Below are 19,394 nucleotides of genomic sequence, written 5' to 3' on the forward strand. Positions count from 1 at the left end.
TTGTTGCGCTAGATCTTTCATTTCAAACTCTTCTACTAAGACTTCAAATCTGAAATCATTTTTTTACCATTTCCAATAGACAACATATCATCCACATATAGGACTATGGTAATAATCTAGCAATTTTTAGACTTATAATATATACAATGGTCAAATTTAGATCTCATAAATCCCAAAGACTACACATAGGCATCAAATTTTTGTTACCATGCTCTAGCAGATTGTTTCAAACCATATAGTGATTTCTTCAACTACAAACAACGTTTTCTTTACCCTTTTCAATGAAATGTTATGGTTGTGGCATAAATTTCCTCCTCCAAATCACCATGAAGGAATGTTGCCTTCACATCTATTTTCACAACTTCACAATCATAAGTTATTGGAAGTGATAACAATAATCTTGAATGGATGCCAACTTAGCTACAAAAGAGAATATTTTACCAAAATCAATTCCCTACAAAAGAGAATATTTTACCACAATCAATTCCCTCTACTTATAGATGCCCCTTATGGCCAATTTTGTAATATACTTCTCAATATTGTCATATGGACCAAATTTCTTCTTGAACAACCACTTACATCTAATAGGTTTTCATCCCTCGAGACAGGCTACTAATCCGAATTAGCATTCTTCTTTAATGCATTTACTCTTACTCTTTAGCAGCACCACTCCCGCAACTCGCAACGACGGTCCAGAGCTTCTTCTTGCCAAGAACCATCACATTCGATGTTGGATTTCTTTCAGCGGAGGGAGGATCCCTAGTTCTTGCCTCTTTGTTGGCTCCTTTGTTGCTTTGTTTCTCGCTTGCTCTTTCCCAGACACCATTTGGTGTCTTTTTGTTCACTGCTTCTTTGCTTGTATTCTCTTAGTCCCTTAGACCCTTGGTGGTCTTTTGTTGGACATTAATAGATTTATCTTATCATTCATGGCTCACCTCCAAAACTTTACATCATTCATACCCATAGCCTTTAACAATTCTAGGCTCACCATTGTTAGCAATCAAAGAAAATATACAAATGAAAACCAACAAACAATATTGAAACATTTCAAGTGAATAACCATATATAGCAGGTCATTGTCTTTTACAAGTAAACATCATCAAAGGTTGAGGTTGAGGTTCCTGCTCTTCTTTAGAACTTTCAAAATCACTTGAGCTCTCCCAATCATTGGGTCCAACGAGAGTTTGTAGTTCATTTTAGGAGTAGATGGTATGTGCACTACCTTCTTTTTTTCTTTCTCATCCTTCTCTAGATGTAAATCAACTATGGAAGGTTTCAACTCACCAAATATTACACTTCTTATACTATATAGCGCCTTCTCTACAACTGGATCTAAAAGCTTGTAAACTTTCACATTAATACCACAATCAATGTAGACACACTTAACTGCCTTGCTATCTAATTTTGATCTTTTCTCACTTAGCACATGAGATGCTTGACAACCAAAGACTCTGAGATGTCTCAGTGAGGGCTTCTTGTTAGACTATGCCACCGTGATTGTCTTTTGAACAAGTGTTGAAATAGGAGATATGTTAATTAAATAACATGCAATGGCTACAACATTAGCCCGAAACTTGTGTTCAAGCTTAGCACCACTCATCACACTCCTAGGCTTCTCCATCAGTGTTTTGTTCATCCTCTCTACAACTCCATTTTGTTGTTGGGTGTATGGAGTTGTCTTATGTCTCTCAAATCCATCATCCTTATAAACCAGTTAGATTCTATTGAACAAAACTCACACCCATTATTAGTCTTGAAAAATAATTTTTCTACCAATATGATTTTCAACCAAGGATTTAGATTCCTTAAACCAACTAAAAACTTTAGATTTACTTTTGAAGAAATAAAAATATGTCCTTGTATTATAATCATCTATGAACGAAACAAAGTACACAAATATAGATATCAAAGGAACATCAATTGGACCAAACACATCCGAATGAATATAATCTAAAACTCCAAAAGACTTATAAAAACTAGAATTTAAAAAGAGACGTGATGTTTACTATACAAACAATGTTTACATAAATAAAACTCTAGACAACAATCAACAAGGCCTTCAAAAAGGATTTTATTTTTTAGGCCTCTGAGACCCTTCTTACCAAATTGGCCAAGTCTTTAGTGCTATAATATTGTCATCTTAGTTGGGAGCTTCATCACCAAAGCATTTGCACCCTTACGTACCCAGAAATCACAACCATCAAATATTTAAAAAAATTATCTTCTTAGATTGATATAATGGTGAAGATAAGGAATCCAAAGCCCTTTTCTTGAACTTCATAAAAGCATTATTACATGAATTGTGTACACATTCAACCTATACAAGATGCCAATATGAACACCCTTTGGAAGCACCATACAGCCTCTTGTCATCTTGCATCCACCACTTGAGGAAACAACCTACACACCCACATCACCAAGCTTGTTGATTGAAAGTATGTTTCATGCCAAACCAGGGATATGTGTAGTGCCTGCCCCTAAGTCGCATTTCTGTTATCATTGCCAAACTCTTTTAGGCCAATTTATGTTTGATGATCAGTATTATTATTTGAGAGATTATCAGATGTTGTTTTACACTCAGTTTATTATATGATGAGATTACTTGGTACTCTATATTTCATGCATGTATGATGATTATTCAATGTTTTCAATTATCAATGATGATTAGTTATATGGTTTATTATCACATGTGCTTTCTTATGGATACTTACCCCATACTGCATGTGTATGGTGTGCGTGTTTGTTTTCTTTATGTATGGTGTTTCTGATGTGGTTAAGGAAGGGAGTCGTAGTCACCTGCTAGTCAGGATCTACACGATGCACCACTTCCTGCCATTGTCTGTTTAGCTTAGAATATTGTGTCTGTACATGCGTGGATTTTATGCAGGTTGCAAGTACCGGGTATCGACTTCCCTGAATTGCCAGGATGAGCGTACCCTATCGCATTATCTCAATGGTAAGAGAGGGGAGATAAACTCTTAAGTCCAATTCCTAAACCCTTTAGCCAATTGTCCTAATTGATAATTAGGACAAATATCTGAGTTAAGTACCCTCTGAATGCATCAAATGATGTTATTTCGTGATTATAACCCTTTTTGTTTGATTTAGTATGTGTTCTTCTATGATGGGTTTTCATATGTTGCTTTATGAGTCCTTGATGTATTTTCTATTAATTAAGTTTAATTAAAAGGATTAATTAATGATTTAATTTAATAGAAAATTATTATGATATTTTAATATTTAATTATATTTAATTAATTGAAAAATTAATTAAATAAAAAGTATTAAATTTGGAAATAAAAGTTTTAAGTATAATTTTAGAATGTGATGATATTTATTTAATTTAATAATAATATATATTTAGAGTTCATTTTTAAATAAATGCTAAATATTATTATTAATTGAATTAATAAATATTTTATCAATTAAAGTTTCTTAAATAAATTAAAAGTGGAAAAGATATTAAATTATTAAAGGTTTCTAGATCGCATGATCTAGGCATGAGTTTAAATATAAAAGAAATTAATTAAAACGATTAATTAATGATTTAATTTAATAGAAGATTCTTATGACATTTTAATATTTAATTATTATTTTTATTTAAATTGAGAAATTAATTAAATGAAAGGAATTAAATTTGGAGATAAAAGCTTTAAGTCTAAATTTAGAACGTGATAATATTTAGTTAATTTAATAATAATATATTTAGAGTTCATTTTTAAATAAATGCTAAATATTATTATTATTTGAGTTAATAAATATTTTTATCAATTTAGTTTCTAAAATAATTTAAAAAGTGAAAATATAATTATTTAATAAAAGATTCTAGTTCGCATGACTTATGCATAAGATTAAATAAAAGAAATTTATTAAAAGATAAAAAAATAAGTGAAAATAATAATGTTACTTTAATTTCATAAAGTGCGCATGAGATTAAAAGTAATATAGATTAAAAATGGAAGTCAAGTGGATTATTAAATAAAGTTATTTAATAATTCAACTTAATATGCATGAAAGATGAATGCAAATTAAAAGAAAAGATAATAAAAGTTAATTTGGAGTTAACTCAGTTGTGCAAAGAGTCTTCTCGGGTGAACGCACAATTAGTGCCCCGATTTGAGGAGAAAATTTGCTTATCACAACATTGAAGGTTCATTTTTGGGGACATGAAGATTGGACACGAATTTTGGGGAGAAAAATTTTAGGACGAATCTGGATGCAAATTTGTGGAAGCGAATCTTCTCACAATTCTCGATTGGTTACGTGTTAGCATCAGATTGAGGTAGGATCTTGTGTTGTGATCACTGATTGAATTATGCAATTTGATATTCTTGTCTTCTTCGTGACTGTGCATCTGATTGTTTGTACTTCATTACAACGAATCTTTCAATCTTGTAAACTTAAATCCGGGCATGTATGTTGTTTTCATCTGGTTACGAGATTATATATATATCGTTGCAATTCTCCCTCAGTCGAATTAGAATTGTAATTAAATCTAGGTGGGGTTTGAATGAAAGAAAATGTAATTTAGAAATTTAAAACGGTTAATCAAATCTTCCTATCAGATAACTTGGGAAAGAATTGAGATTGAAAATTGAATATTCTAAGTTGGAAATTTGTATGGTTGTCCGTATCTCACCTATCAGACTATGGTTACAAATGTTTAGTTTTTAAAATAAATAAATAAATAAATAAATAAATAAAAAATTTATATATATATATATATATATATATATATATATATATATATATATATATATATTGTGAAGGGTCTTATTTAATAAAAGAAAAAATTTTAAAAAATTTTTAAAAAAATTAAAAAATTAAAAAAATTTTGATAGGGAGGGTGGGGACCACCAACCCCCCCCCTACCCCCATTTCCTACCTTCCCCGCAGCGTACATTACTCCGCGTACGCAGACGTACTGCTGTACGCAACAGTAGTAATAACTACTGCCTGCGACAGCAGGCCGTCTGCGGATGCAGAAGGCCGCACGGCTTCATTGAAAAGCCGGCGGGCTTTTCAAATATACGTTGGTTGTTTTTTTTTATTATGATTTTTTTTTTTTAATTATTAATTTATTAAAAATAAATTATATTTAATATAAATTGTTAAATGATAATCTATTTAAATGGTATTAAATTTAATTGAATTAAATATTAATGTTATTAAATTTAATTTATAATGAATTTAAATTATTAATTATTAATATTGTTAATAAAATTGATTATTACATATTATTAATCAATTAAATAATATTGATATAGTTTTATATTTAATAATTAATTTAATTAAATTTAGTTAATTAAGTTAATTAATAAAGAATGTTGTAAAATGAAGTTTTTAATTTATTTAATTATTATTTAATAAATAAATTATTACCTTTGACTTTTTTTTTTGAGAAAATTTACTATAATCAATTAGGGGTAATTGTGTGTATCATTTGGATATAGGAATGGGATAATTGTAAGGGTAAACTATGGGTTCTGTCTGTTTAAAACATACGTTCAACTGGAAATGGAAACCTCACATTAACTCAACAGTATATTATCAATCAAATTGAACTATGAGACTATTACTTGAACACGAACATTGGAAAATTTAAACCTTATTGTTAAACTCAAAACTATGTGTTTTCAAATCAAACCAAATTATGAGATTATGATGTTTCTTGTACTGTTTATGTTTTGGGGTTGACTTAGCTTTGACCAGTTTAGGTTGTTACCAGAGGCTCGGGGTTGTGAATGTGATGTCCTGATGATTTGGTCTCGATCTTTCTTAACCCGACCATGGTAATGTGATGAAGTGCTCTATGACATGATTGTGTTTACTGTTTGTTATTGGTTTCGAGTTTCCTTGTGTGAAGCTGAGATGTACGTATTTGAGATACTTGACTTAACCATTTTCGAGTCTCGATCAGTTATTTTTGATAACCATTTTTGAGTCATCGATTAGTTATATTTGATAACCATTTTTGAGTCTCGATCAGTTATACTTGGATTGCTTTTCGGTCGCTTGAGAGGACTGAAGTGTTTGTTATGTTCTTGATGATGTCATGTTTTGACTTGACCATTTTGGAGTCTTCGATCAGTATTGTAATTTACTATTGGGATACTTTCTGGTTGCTCATTGGAGAACCATTGGATTTTGTGATTTATCATTGATGCCTTCAGTTGCTGATAGAGAACTGTCGTGATCATATGATTATTATCTGATATTATCGGTTGCTCATGAAGAACTGATGTAATTTTGTAACTTATCTTTTATGATGTCTTTTCAGTTGCTCATATAGGACTGAGGTGGTTTTATTATGATTTTTGATTTGTATTTTCATGAGCCTAGAGTAGGTTATCTATGTGTAGTGTCGGGAAGTGGCTTGCAATGGGGATCGGGGCCCTAAGAGGCTGCCTGGAGTAACCCATTGTAAGTTGATTTAATAAGTGAAAACATTTACACTAAATAAGGGAAAATGAACCTAATAAGATAATTGTATGTTCTCTCCCATGCCTTGAGTGCTAGTACAGACTAGGATGGGGTAGAGAGAACGCTTGGTTACGACCTTGCACTCCATAGTATGCCTCGTCAGTACGAGAGGATACTAGTGGCCGCAGGGATCAGTAGGGACCCGGGATTCCTAAGGGATTGCTCGGGTAACTTCTACGTGACTTTTGTGATGACACTTTCCCGCTTGCATATTAGGTTTCCTACGTGTCTTGTGGTACCTCTGGGATTTAGATGTCGATCTTTTTAGGAACCCTTGAGTTAGCATACTTATAGGATTTCCTGGACTTAGAGAGTATTTATGATTATAGGTTTTGTTATCCTATTTGGGACTTGAGACTATCTCCTCAGCGCGGTGGGAGTGGACCATTTAGGTTCCACGCGGTCGGGTGGTAGTGCTTTTACTCTTACCATTGAGATCCATTCCGTGGTCACCGTGGCTGGAGATTTCGTGATTGGCTTTTACCTTCACTATGTTCTTGGATTATTATGACGGATGGTTAGATTTTATGATAGATGTTTTATCATTATGGATGTATGGATGTATCATGTATGGTGAATAGTTTCATATATTTTTACTGTACTTTGTATCATGGATTTGAGGATGTTGTATCTTTATCTTTACATATGTATATTCTTTTAAGCCTTTCATACCCTATGACTTGTACAGTGGATGATTGAGCATTCCGAATTAATTTGCCAAGAGGCATTTGGAACAAATGTATATTATGGACATGGGACTTTCTGATTATTCTTTCATATGTATGTGATAGTTGTTAGACTTAGATTTAATTAAATTTAAATGTGACTCAACATCTTGGGATCCTTAAGAAATGTAACTTGCAATGTATGTTTGTCAATGATTACATGTTATTGCTTCCGCTACTATGTGTTTGATGTGTATGTTATACATTCTTACTTTTAAAAAAAAAAATGTTTAGCAAACTTAGTGAAACTTTAGGTTAATTCTTTTGGATCCCTTGGCGGGGCGTTACAATATGCAATACACCATCAATCCCCTTCACTCTACCATCAAGGAATTTGATCTTGACTCTACCAAGACCAACAATATTTAGGTGAGATTTATCACCCAGATACACCTTTGCACCATCAAACTCTTCATATTTGGAGAATCAATCTATGTGAGATGTTAGGTGGAAAAAGCACTTGAATCTATTAACCACACATCTTCTAATGCATGTATTGCCAAGGCTGTGACAAAAACATTTAGTTCATCTTGAGAGGATTTTTCCAAGTCAGAACCAAAGAAATCCTTTTTACCTTTCTTTTTCTTCTCCTCCTTGCACTCTTTTTGGAGATGACCAGGTTTTTTGCAATTCTAGTATTTTGCCTTGGACTTTTTACTAGAAGATTTAGATCTCCCTAGAGACTTGGATTTACCCTTCTTATTCTTCTTATTATTTTTTTCCATTTTTCTACCATGAGCAACTAGGGTCTCCTTATCTATCTCAAAAAAATTTCTCTGCATCTCTACAAATAATAGTGAACCAACAACATCGTCCAATTTGAAAGTGATTGGTATGCGTCCATGGCCATAACAAGGTGATCCCATGAGCCAAGCAAAGAACATAACAAAAGCATACATTTATCTTGATCGTCAATTTTATCACATGGTAAAAGTATAAATTTGTGTCGCAATAGAGGACATCTAACATGTTTTTGGTTGACGTTCATTTCTCCATCAAAACTCAACTTTCTTCAAAAACTAAAACTACTCTTTTATAGATCTCAAAGTCAAGATCATTGTCATATAAATTTCATAGTATTTTTATTGGCTATAAATATGTGATCATTTCAAAACATTGCAAGCAAGTATTTTAACATTCGAGAAGATTCTAATTCAAAAGAGGGGAAAAAATAATAAATCATATCAAAAAAGTTGAAAATTTATGTTTAGCACTAAAGGAGAGTAGTCTTCAAGAATATGTAAATTCTTTTCAAAAAGGTGATTTGATAGGGAAATTTTGACAAGAGAAAAAAATTTATTGATTTCTAATAAGTTTGACTTCAAGTACTTATAACGGAGAAAATATACATCAAAAACCAATCTCTTTTTTATGTACTATCTATACATGTCATCTACAACATATTTTTGAAATCACAGTAAAAAAAGATTATTTGCATGTACTTGTTTGGCAAGAACTACACCCTATATTTTCAACAATTAAAAAATGTACTTCAAAAAATTATTTTAAATGCATAATTCTTGCTCATAGAAATGTTTTCATTACAGTCACAAAATTCATCCAATTTTTACACATGTCATTAAATTACATCATCTTTAAATTCTAAACTCAAATGTCACTTTTATCTCATTAAATTTGAATAGTTTGTCTATTGTTGACATTTTCCTTTATAAAAGTATGACACAAGTTTGTACTTCTATCCACCAATAGAATTCAACTAGGTAATTAGCATATTATAAACATCCAAGTGATTAGCAAGATACCCTCATTCCTCCATCCTCAGATAATACAACTTCTTTCTCATGAATAACTCATTTACCTAGGAATTTCCTTGATAAATGTCACCAAGCTTCTTCCAAAGATCAAATGCAGTCTTCTCTTTATGGACATTCAGGAAAAATGAATTAGACAAAAACAACCTTAAGGGGCTTTCTAATGAATGGTTCATAAGGCACAACACTTGGTGAAGGTTTTGCAAATGGGGTTGCAAGCTTTGGGTTTAACCATGGAGGAAACTTCGTAGTTAAGCGCGCTCAGGCTGGAGTAGTACTGGGATGGGTGTCCTCCCGGGAAGTCCCGGTGCTTCACCCCTATGAGCATCACCTAGATCCAATGAGTGCTAAGTGTTCCATTTATCCTCATGAGAGATGGATTCATGTTGAATCACTAATCATGAAGCATGGGTCAATGAGTTTGACTCAAAATCACACAGTTAAATCCTGATAGCAATATCACAACAAAAACAACCTTATCAAAACATTAGCCTTTCAATCCATTTTATCTCAATCATCCTACGATCTAGCTTGGGTTTCATTGAAGAAATTGTAATCCACAGATTTCTATAAGCATGTCCTCCATTTTGAGTTGCCACAACTCAAAATTGTTTCATTGAATTTATCTGTCTCTACTCTTTTGGATATTCTTGTCATATCTCATCTGCAACAAGGTTATGAAATATCCCTCTACAAAACTCCCGCTAAAACCAGATCAGCACAAAAACAACCTTCTACCCAACAACAACAAATTTAGTCAGCCTTTCATACCAATGAAAGGAAGCCAAGTGTGGAATAACCATTCCAAATGTTAAATCTAACTAGAGAGATGTTGCAAAAAATTCTTACAAACCCTTAAAAGCTATTGCAAACTACATAAACACATAGAATCATATTTAAGAAAATAAATTCACAACACCAAATATACATGGGAAACCCCTTTCAAGAAAAGAAAAAAAACACACTCCAAATGTCAAACTTGATTATATTATTAACAATAACAATTACAATACAATACCTTGAGTCAATGCTCATCAAGTGTAATGTCCCCTCTTTAGTTCGACATGGCATTGATCATGGATTTGCCTATTCCAAACTCTCGTAGGCAAATGGTGTGGAAAGAGAGTCAATTCTGCAGATCAGATAATCATATCTTGCTCTTGAAGAAGTGTTAAGAGGTTATATTTTATCATTATGTGATATTGGGGCCCACATGTTATAATTTTAATTTGAGTTGCACTTTTTATTTTATAAAATTACTTTATTATAAAAAAGTGCATTATAATGAGAAATTATAAAGGATGTTTCTAGAAGTTCTAGCAACTTCTTAGAAAAGTGAATAAATAGAGGGCTGGGCCTCTCATTTGGACATGCTTGGATTGGAGAACTCTTCTACTTCTTCATTGTGAAGACATTTGTGGACTTTGGATCTGCAAATTATTCGATCTTTGGGAACGAATCACTCCCTTGGATTGGCGACTTTGAGGGTGTGAAATATCACCTGAATTGTTGCATAATTGGAGTTGGTATTCAGCCATCTCATTGGAGCTTATTGAGAATTCGTTGTTAGGGTTTGTTTTTGGTTGGAATAAGGATTTCAGATTTGCCCTATCATTGGAGAAGCATTTGACAAGAGTTTGAAGACAGAATAAGTGCATTTTCAGAATTGGCAAAGCAGGGTTCGGAACCACATAATTGCTCATATCTCCTCAACCCCTTGGAGTTATTTTTTATGGTTTTACAGGGTTACTACCTAACCCTAGGCGCCCATTTTCCTTGCATTTGGGGGTCCCAAAACCCTAATATTATTTTATTTCAGCAGCCGTACAGGTACGGCCTGGTACGGCCCTGCTAGTTTGGGCAGCAGCAGCAAATTAAGGATAGTTTGGGGGTGCGGTTGGAGGTCTTCATCAACGATCTGCAGCAAAACGTGGTGTTCTTCCATAGTTCTTCAAACCAGGTTCTTGCATTCTGAAATATATGTCAATTTTTGGGTAAATTTACTGTCATACAGTCATTGAAATAATCAGTCCAGAATTGGTAATAAAATAATTTCAGAATTTATTGCATTGTAATTGAAATATAGTTCAATGGCTTTATATATATTGTAATTCTTTGATTATATTCTGAAAGTATCAAATCTGAAATTACCATATTCTGAATATTGTTACTGTTACACGCCAAGTGTTTGACAAAATTCCTAAGTTCAGTTTGAGGGTTTATGTGGCCTTTATAGAGAGGGTCATTACATCAAGGGTAAATATAGCAGTAGAGAATTCTAGAGAATACCCCACACATAAATGATCCTTAGAAGATATCCAACCCAATTTCATCAAATGCACTAAGTAGCTACATATTTCTAGAGCTCAACAAATGTGGAAAGAGCTCATGATGTCCAAAATCATCTCTTATCTGAAAGGGGTATGTGGTGTCAACATTGCAAAACCAATGACATGTTGCACATAGCAACTTCCAATGCAATAACGCATAGCATAACCATACCGATCACCATTCCATATGCAACACCTACCTCACACCCCTTGTTAATAGTGAACACTATAAATATCAATTTATGAAACATAAACTCTCAATGAGTCTTCAGTCAAGTGAATAACTACCATAATCATTATAGAAATTTGTTATAGCTCCAATATAGTAGCTTATGACACTAACTTCTTAATATAACAAAGGGGGCAAATAAATAATAAATTTAACATGTGTGGACTCCAAGGTTGAGACACCTTAATTCCAACCGATAAGGTGGGTTGGTGTTGGATTGGGTTGTGAAGATAGCCATAACACAACAACAACAACAAAAAAACTAGTGGAATCTTCCACTCTCCCTAAAAATAGCATTAGACATAATACTAGGTCATTTAAACCATCAAAAATCATCAAGTACTAGGATCTTGCATTCATAGTTACTTGTAACAGTATTACTCTCATCTCAATCTCATTATACTTAATGGCATCAACTATTGCATTCTTTGTTATAATGTTTATTTCAATATTATCAAAACAGCCTAATCATGTTATTGCTATCAAAAAATCCAATATGATTTTCCTATGTCTATAAAGAACTCCTAAAGGTACTTTTCACCACTACCAATTCTTAAATGCAAATAAAAACACGAGAAAATACATAGCATAAGTCACAAAGATAAAATTCAATAATGAATAAAATTACACACTAGGAAAAAAAAAAGTATTTGTCAATGAGATAGTGAACACATTCTAACCCTAAACACTAAAAACAACAATCATCTTTATGTCAAACTCCTAATGACAAATCTAAAACTAGCTTCCAATTCTCACATCTCTAAAGCAACATTATAACTAAGTAAAAAAAATCAAATCAACAATTTTTCATAAATCAAATGAATTCTATTTTTATCTCAACCTTCCAATTATTTTTAACTCGCCATATTCAAATCTTTAATTTAAGTGATCATCTTCACCGTTCTTATATTATCTATCCAACATATTAAATATTTATTAAACTCAAATAAATAGTACACATTAAATTCTAAAGTTTCAATCATGCTCAAGAAATCTAACATTTAATTCATCTTATCTTTTACTTTAAAAATTCCATTATATATAGCTCAGTTTATTTCCTCTTAAACACATGGGAGGCAACTAGTTGTCCTGAAAATGCCCCATTTTCACAAGAGTAAGGCAGGGGTCCCAGCGGTGGGGCTTGGGCTCTATTTTTGTGGACCAGGGGGCTCTATGATACTTTTTTAGGGGGGGCTAAAGAGTTAACTGGAATCTTTTCCTATAAAATAGAAGCCCCAAATTTTTAGCCTTCTCAATTTAAGTGGGTGAAAAAGAGGTGGAGCCCACCAGCTTTCGGAAGGATTATGGCATTTGTCAAAAATCTACACTTCATTTTCTCACCAAAATGAATTCCCACCAAACAGATTTATGAATAAATTTAATTTAATTTTTTAAAAATTTATAAGACAAAAGCTTCCTTAAATTTAGCAGCCATGTTTTTTTTTCATAAGACCGCTTCCTTTTTAAATATCTCTATAAAATCTGCCCATGAAACCCCAAACATAAATGTCAAGCAAATTGTTTCAAAATAGTGCTCGGCTATTATCGGCTGCCGAAGATTGTCGATAATATCGTGAATCGTTGGTAAGCCCGCTAATTTGAACGCACTGGGCTGACTAAAACAAGAGTTGTGTGACACAAACCAAAGTTCAATAAATTATGTAAGCGAGGGGGTGGAATATACCGGAAATTACTGTCATGTTCCCAACGTAACAGAACCGAACCCGCAAAAGTCATTTTACGCTTTGGCTGCTCTTATTTCTGTTTGCGTGTTTGTCGCGGTATTGTCGTCCAAAAGTAGGACGGTCAAATTAAGTCCGGTAAGAATGAAAAATTACAAACCAATTCTTGTAAGATTGGCACAGTCAATCTGGTAAAAATAAGATGGTTGAATGAAATGAATTAATAACACGGGACTTCCGGATAGGTAGCAAACAAAATGAAGAAGCAAAAATTAAAAATGCAGCAGGCCCTAAAATTAGATCTCTTTATCTTTCTGCAGCTTAAAATTTCTGCTATGCATCTTGATTACAAAATCTGTTATTCTTATGATAGAAAAAGAAAATCTGTTAGAAATCTATTGTTCTTGTGATTTTTTCTTTTTCAAAATGTTCATTTTTAGAATATCAATGCAATTCTTCTTAATATCTATGTGAGCTGGGCATTTTATGATATAATGCCATTCGTTTCCACCATTTCTTAGGCACAATAACATTATTGTTCATCTGTCATTCCGTGACCAATAGATCTGGGGCGAAAAATTACAGTAGATCAATATGACTACCCTATCAAGGATAAAACCTGCGTTTATTTCACGATGTTGAGCTTTTGATATCGAGTTTGGATTCCTTTCTCTTTACGTTCGGATTGCTAATACTCCCGCACGCGTAGTCCGGCATATTGTGCTTCCAAATCTGTCACGATATTTTCTAGTCATACATCCACACAGTATATACGGCACCGTCAAACGCATCGCCTTATGGTCTTCAGTCTCCACTCCAGCTACGAGACAAACATAAAAATAAAATATACGCCCGCGCGTGCTGAACTGCCGTCGAATTGCACAAGAAGAAAATACTATTTCTTTTACTTTGGCTACCTAGATCACGGTCCCCCCAACCTTTTGGTCAAGTAAAATCCCGTTTTCTTTAATACGATCGCAGAATCACGTTGAGCAAAAACTCCAAGACCTCTAAGGTAGCGCTATCCTTCAGACAAAATGTACTTTTTATAACAATAAAAATATTAATTTTACAATCTTTAAAATATTCAGCCTTTGTTCTTTATGATTTATGATTTGCATGTTTTATTGTGGAAAACAAATAAATTGAAAAAAAAATTACTATATTTTCGAAAACCGAAAAAAAAATATTTGACTTTTCATAAATTCTGTCTGGAGGATTAGGTTCGCCGACCTCTAATCGGTTTAATCAATATCATCCCCGCGAGGTTTCGAACTCGAGACATCCGGCAACATGGAAAGTAAAGGTACGAGGGTTTTAGCTGCTGGATATTCAGCTGCTCATATCAAAATATTTAGGTATGTCATTTATGTATACAATTAGGAACCACAGTTGAATGTCTGTTTGCAAGAAAGAATGGACAATCCCAGAAGAGTGAAAAGACAAACTTAAATGAGCTTTTTCTACGAGCCAGGACCGGATCGATGCGAGCAGAGACTGACGGCGTATTCATCACTGACCGCTATAGGATAAAAGACAGATGTCTCGTCGAGGACAGAATGGCATAAAGCAGCCAATCAGGCAGGCAGCTTGGAACGGCAAGGAAAAGTATTTTTAAAGTACCGGTATTGACGGAATAGGAGAAAGGAGAATGCTGCAGTAAAAGAGGATGTACCGATATGGAGCGCTCCCAGAATAATGACAATTTTTCAGAGTGGAAGTACGAGATCGCCAATTTTTCCTTTTGAGAATTTCAATAACCAGGAAGGATTGTTTTAAAATACAATGTGACTAGATGTCGCCATCGTCCCATCCTGTTTAATGGTCTGACACGTGGCTGGCAAGATATACTGGTGCCACTGAAAAAACTTGATTGCGCACCCATGGCAGAGTTGCATTGACCAATTAAAATATTATTTCAATGCCAATCAAAGTTAATTTAATCAAGAGCTACGGTAGCTTTAACCATGAAACATATAGAAACCACAATAGGACAGATAAATTAATCCAACATTTGCATATGATCGTTGGACTAGACAATGATAGGATCAACGGTGCATGAGTGCCTGTGCCCCACCGTCCATTTTTTTCCTCGCACAAGAAGAATTGCATTGCAGAGAAAAACCGAACGACTAAGATAAAAGATTTGTGTGATATTTTTTATTCTAATTCTAATATTTAACTAAGACTTTTATAATTAAATGTTGAAATATTTAATAATTAATATTATGAACAATAAATATATATTTTGTTTAAATATTAGTATTAGATATTTATTACTATTTTATAATTGAATTTTTTTAATTAATTCAGTCAGATTCATTTAAATTTCTATCATATAATTAATAAATTCAGAAGAGTTTAGATGATAATAATAAAACTAATTTAAAGTTGATTACATACGGGATAGAGTTGATTAGATTATTGCAGTTGAAATTAACATATAGCCCAAGACAAATTGCTGACAATTTGCCAGATTAGTAGCCCAAAAAATTTATCGACTGTAACAATGCAAGAAAGTATAAACTGTCTAAGCCAATTAACCCTAGACACAGGTATTATGTCTTCATCGAACAGCTCAGAAAGTCATATACAAGGTCTCAAGGAGAACGTGTTTGGACTTCTTTTGTATTTTATGTAGTTTGGATTGAAGAACGTAATCATAAAAATTTGATAAAAACCCATCTTACTACAGGCAGAATGGCATCTAGCCTATCAAGTCAGATATAGTCAACAAGCAAATAACTTTAAAAGAACTGTACACAAGATATAAACTTCTCTCAGTTGAAAACATCAATTCACTCGATTATGTAATTGGCCAACTCAACAACACAGCAAAATATCTAACAGCGCACTTCAATTTTGATAGATGCCTAACTCGGCAAATACTGTAGCAGCAGTAAAAACGTAGATAAAATAACTTTGACGAAAGAGAATAAGAAAAATATTTTAAATTGACTAAGTGTAAACAATAATGGCTAGCTTTTCAACCGGTTATTATAATAGTTACGCAATGTAGCTTAAATAGGTCTAGACAGTATATCGCTAAGCAAGTTTGTTTTAGGAATTGATTGTGTGTAATTTTTACATTTATGTTTCGGATCACATTAGATGAGATAGATAGAATTGATTCTAAAAACTGATGCTAACAAATAAATACGATGGAATCCCAAAAAAAACTTGTCTCACAAATGAATTCTAAAAATCTGATAATATTTACTGTATATTATATTTCAAAATTGTGTAAACTGTATTGTATAGAATTGTTTTTCTACAGGTATCATTATGGCAAAATCTACGTGGTACGTGATAAATGCAGCCCACTAACTGGTACCACTTCTGTGCAAATTAAGTACCAGTTATAAGCGCGGGAAATCATAACAAAGTGCAAGCGTAAATAAAAATTCCGAGAGAAGTAAAATTCTCTAGTCAAAATTTCTATCAAAACAGAGAAACAATCAGGGCGGCTTGGTAGAAATCATGGGCAAACAGGAAAGAAGTTGACGTGAAAATGGTGGATGAAAGTACTTTTAACTACTTACAACCCAACAATACGAATAGATGCATTCCTATGGTCGTAGGGTTGGTTATTTATTTTCCTAAAACCAAGAAGGCTCACTCACACCAGGCGATAATTTTCATCCGGTGAAACAGTCTACTCCTGGTAAAGACTTTTAGCTTGGCTTGGATAAAGCTTTTGATCGAGTTGGTTAGCTTTTCACATCACTAAAGATGTGTTTACCTGCCGAAAGTTTTCAATATCGGGCATGCTGAATGCATTTTGGTTAAAAATTAAACGTGCTACGCACGTTGCGGATGAGGATCGAGATAATGGTCGTGAGTTTTCTTAATTGAGGCAAATTAAATAAAGGCGAATACGCCGAAAGCGTATTGTCATATTCCTAATATATAAAGAAACACGAACGGCCTGTTCCGTCGCTTCCATTACTATTTCGTATTTATCGTGAAATATGATTCCGTCAAAGTATGAACTGTTTAAAATTACAATACTGGTAAAATTAAGCTTTTGTGAGGTAAAAATACCAACCAATCTTTGCAGGACTCGCACTGCGCCATCAAAACATCCGGATTGTACGGCATTTCGCATTTGCAGTATCTGCAGCAAACGGAAAAAGTTCCGTTTAAAATAAACGTAACCACAACGGAGGTCTCGGGATCGAACCGCCGGAAGTAGAAACTAAAATAATTCATACAATAAACGAAGAAATGGAAGCAGATCTGAACAACTTACACAGCCACCCTATCAGGCGTGAAACCACCAGTCGCGGCTTTATATTCAAAACGACAGAAATAGTCTTCGGATCCTACGCTTTCGAGCTTTGTGTAGGTTTTGAAGGTATGCACAGTGCATTTTCCCTCAATTGTATCGGCGCTCTGTTCATCAAAATGATCGGACAGAAAAACCTCTTTTGAGCCGTGAAACTGTCTTCGCCCTCCTATCGATTCCTCCGGCCGGTAATACCACCGCACCCGTACCCTAGCATGGTTGCGGTTGTCTGACTCGATCTTTTCAACCTTTGCTATATACGGTGGCTTCCCGGCCTCTTGTGCTCGCATCACCACGCAGTCTCCGGCTACAAAGCAAAGGCAAAAATAGAGAAATCAATACATCCAGATGCAAAGATCGAAAAACGGAGACGAAATGCTATATTCCTTACCCTTGACGATTTTGTCTGTTCCCTGAATCGTGTACGAATCCAAAATTTTCCTCGTCGGTTTAGATTTCTTCATTCCCGTAGCAGATCGCAGACGAAACATTCAGGAATCTATAGACTAAAGCTTCTATGCTTCGAAGTGGTAGATATTCACCGGTACGCGTAAAAACACTCACATATGTATTCGCTTTCTTCCGCAAGCCGCTGAGCCATCGAAACCCTAGGAAAGCAATAAATATCTATATAAAGAAATCGAAGGATATCTGTCTACGAGGATTCTGGCTTTATTTTGTACGGGCTCCGAAAAAGGCAGACTTTCTCAACAACTAGCGATCACGAGTTCGAGACTTGCAGCGGAAAAAAAAAAAACCTGTTTTCTCTTCAGCTTGCTTTCTCTCACCAAATCCGTGGCCACTCTCCAAATCGACCCCGACGGGATTCGATCCCTGGCCGATATGATCCCTTTCAGCGGCAGAAGACGGAGAAAAACAAAACTATCTTCAAAAGTACGACAATTGACAGAGTAGTGAACGGTGCAGCTGGCCACAAAGGAAGGAAAAAAAAGGCAAATAAGGAGGGAGGACGATAAATTTTAAGGTGAAAACTAATAATGTTAGAAAAGGCGGGAGTTGCCAAAATCTTCCTTTTAATGATTTCAATCACCATCCCCTTCATTTTTAAATTAAATTATCTTTTATGTTTAACTGTCTTTTTGTGTTTAAATTCATAACCTGATTCTGCGGTATGCAATAGCATATTCCGATCTACCAGGCCTTTGATGGACACGTGGCAACCTCCTTTGCTCTCGACTATCTTTGACTACATTTAATGAAGTTTAACATATGGGGTGCAGCGTAGCAACGGTGAAAAACACTCCTGTGAGTTTTCCACCTTGATCAAAAGTGAAAAACTTTGTCATGCAACGCAAGAGAAAATAAAGCGCTCTCCTTGGCAAATCAAGTAGCCATCACTATTGATTTTTCATGAGTGTAGGGTTGACAATATTCATCGAATGACCTCTAATGAATTTTGAAACTCCAAAACACTTTATGTCACTTGTTTGATTTTGTGGATATAATTGAAAAATCATTTCATATTTTTTAAATAAACTAGCATTTGCACCTTTGAGGGGTGCAAAGAATATGCTGATCGTTTGGTATATAAGACAATGTTATAGTATTCTTTGTAAGATAATTTTTTCCTCAATCTTTAAGGGTTATGTGGAGAGCGAAACACTTATTTAGTTTTACTTCATGGGTACAAAATAAGTGGGTACAAAATAAGTTCATTTTGTTTCTATTACTAGTTGATCAATGCAAGATTCCTCTTTCTTTTGTTTAATTGTGTATGAGTGATTTTGCATTTTAGCATACCTCTCAAAGATAAAAGCACTCTGAATACAAAGATTAGTTAGAATTTTTACTCTTCAAATAGTTGTAAATGTCGTTGCCATCTCTCTATTCTAATTTATAATAGTTTTCTTTCTTTATGTTCTAA

The 19,394-nt window shown here is 33.8% G+C and overlaps 1 protein-coding gene across 2 annotated transcripts in view; it reads right to left on the reverse strand.

Annotated features, from left to right (window-relative positions):
* LOC149538013 (chromatin remodeling protein EBS-like) overlaps positions 1 to 18,548 on the reverse strand; it is a 110,741-nt gene extending 92,193 nt beyond the window's left edge. Inside the window, exons 1-3 of one of the 2 annotated variants that reach the window (XM_089799404.1) lie at positions 17,901 to 18,548; positions 17,474 to 17,816; positions 17,270 to 17,338 (exon numbers count right to left, since the gene is read on the reverse strand). In XM_089799404.1, the coding sequence (XP_089655530.1) occupies positions 17,270 to 17,338; positions 17,474 to 17,816; positions 17,901 to 18,000 (512 nt within the window). In that variant the 5' untranslated portion in view covers positions 18,001 to 18,548. Of the gene's footprint in view, positions 1 to 17,269; positions 17,339 to 17,469; positions 17,817 to 17,900 lie in introns of those variants that run through there. The other variant, XM_089799405.1, reaches the window with a different exon arrangement.
* Positions 18,549 to 19,394: the final 846 nt, after the last annotated feature.

Source organism: Cupressus sempervirens, chromosome 9 (assembly GCF_028749045.1).
Source record: "Cupressus sempervirens isolate cs-2001-9-10 chromosome 9, ASM2874904v1, whole genome shotgun sequence".
Taxonomy (NCBI): Eukaryota; Viridiplantae; Streptophyta; class Pinopsida; order Cupressales; family Cupressaceae; genus Cupressus; species Cupressus sempervirens.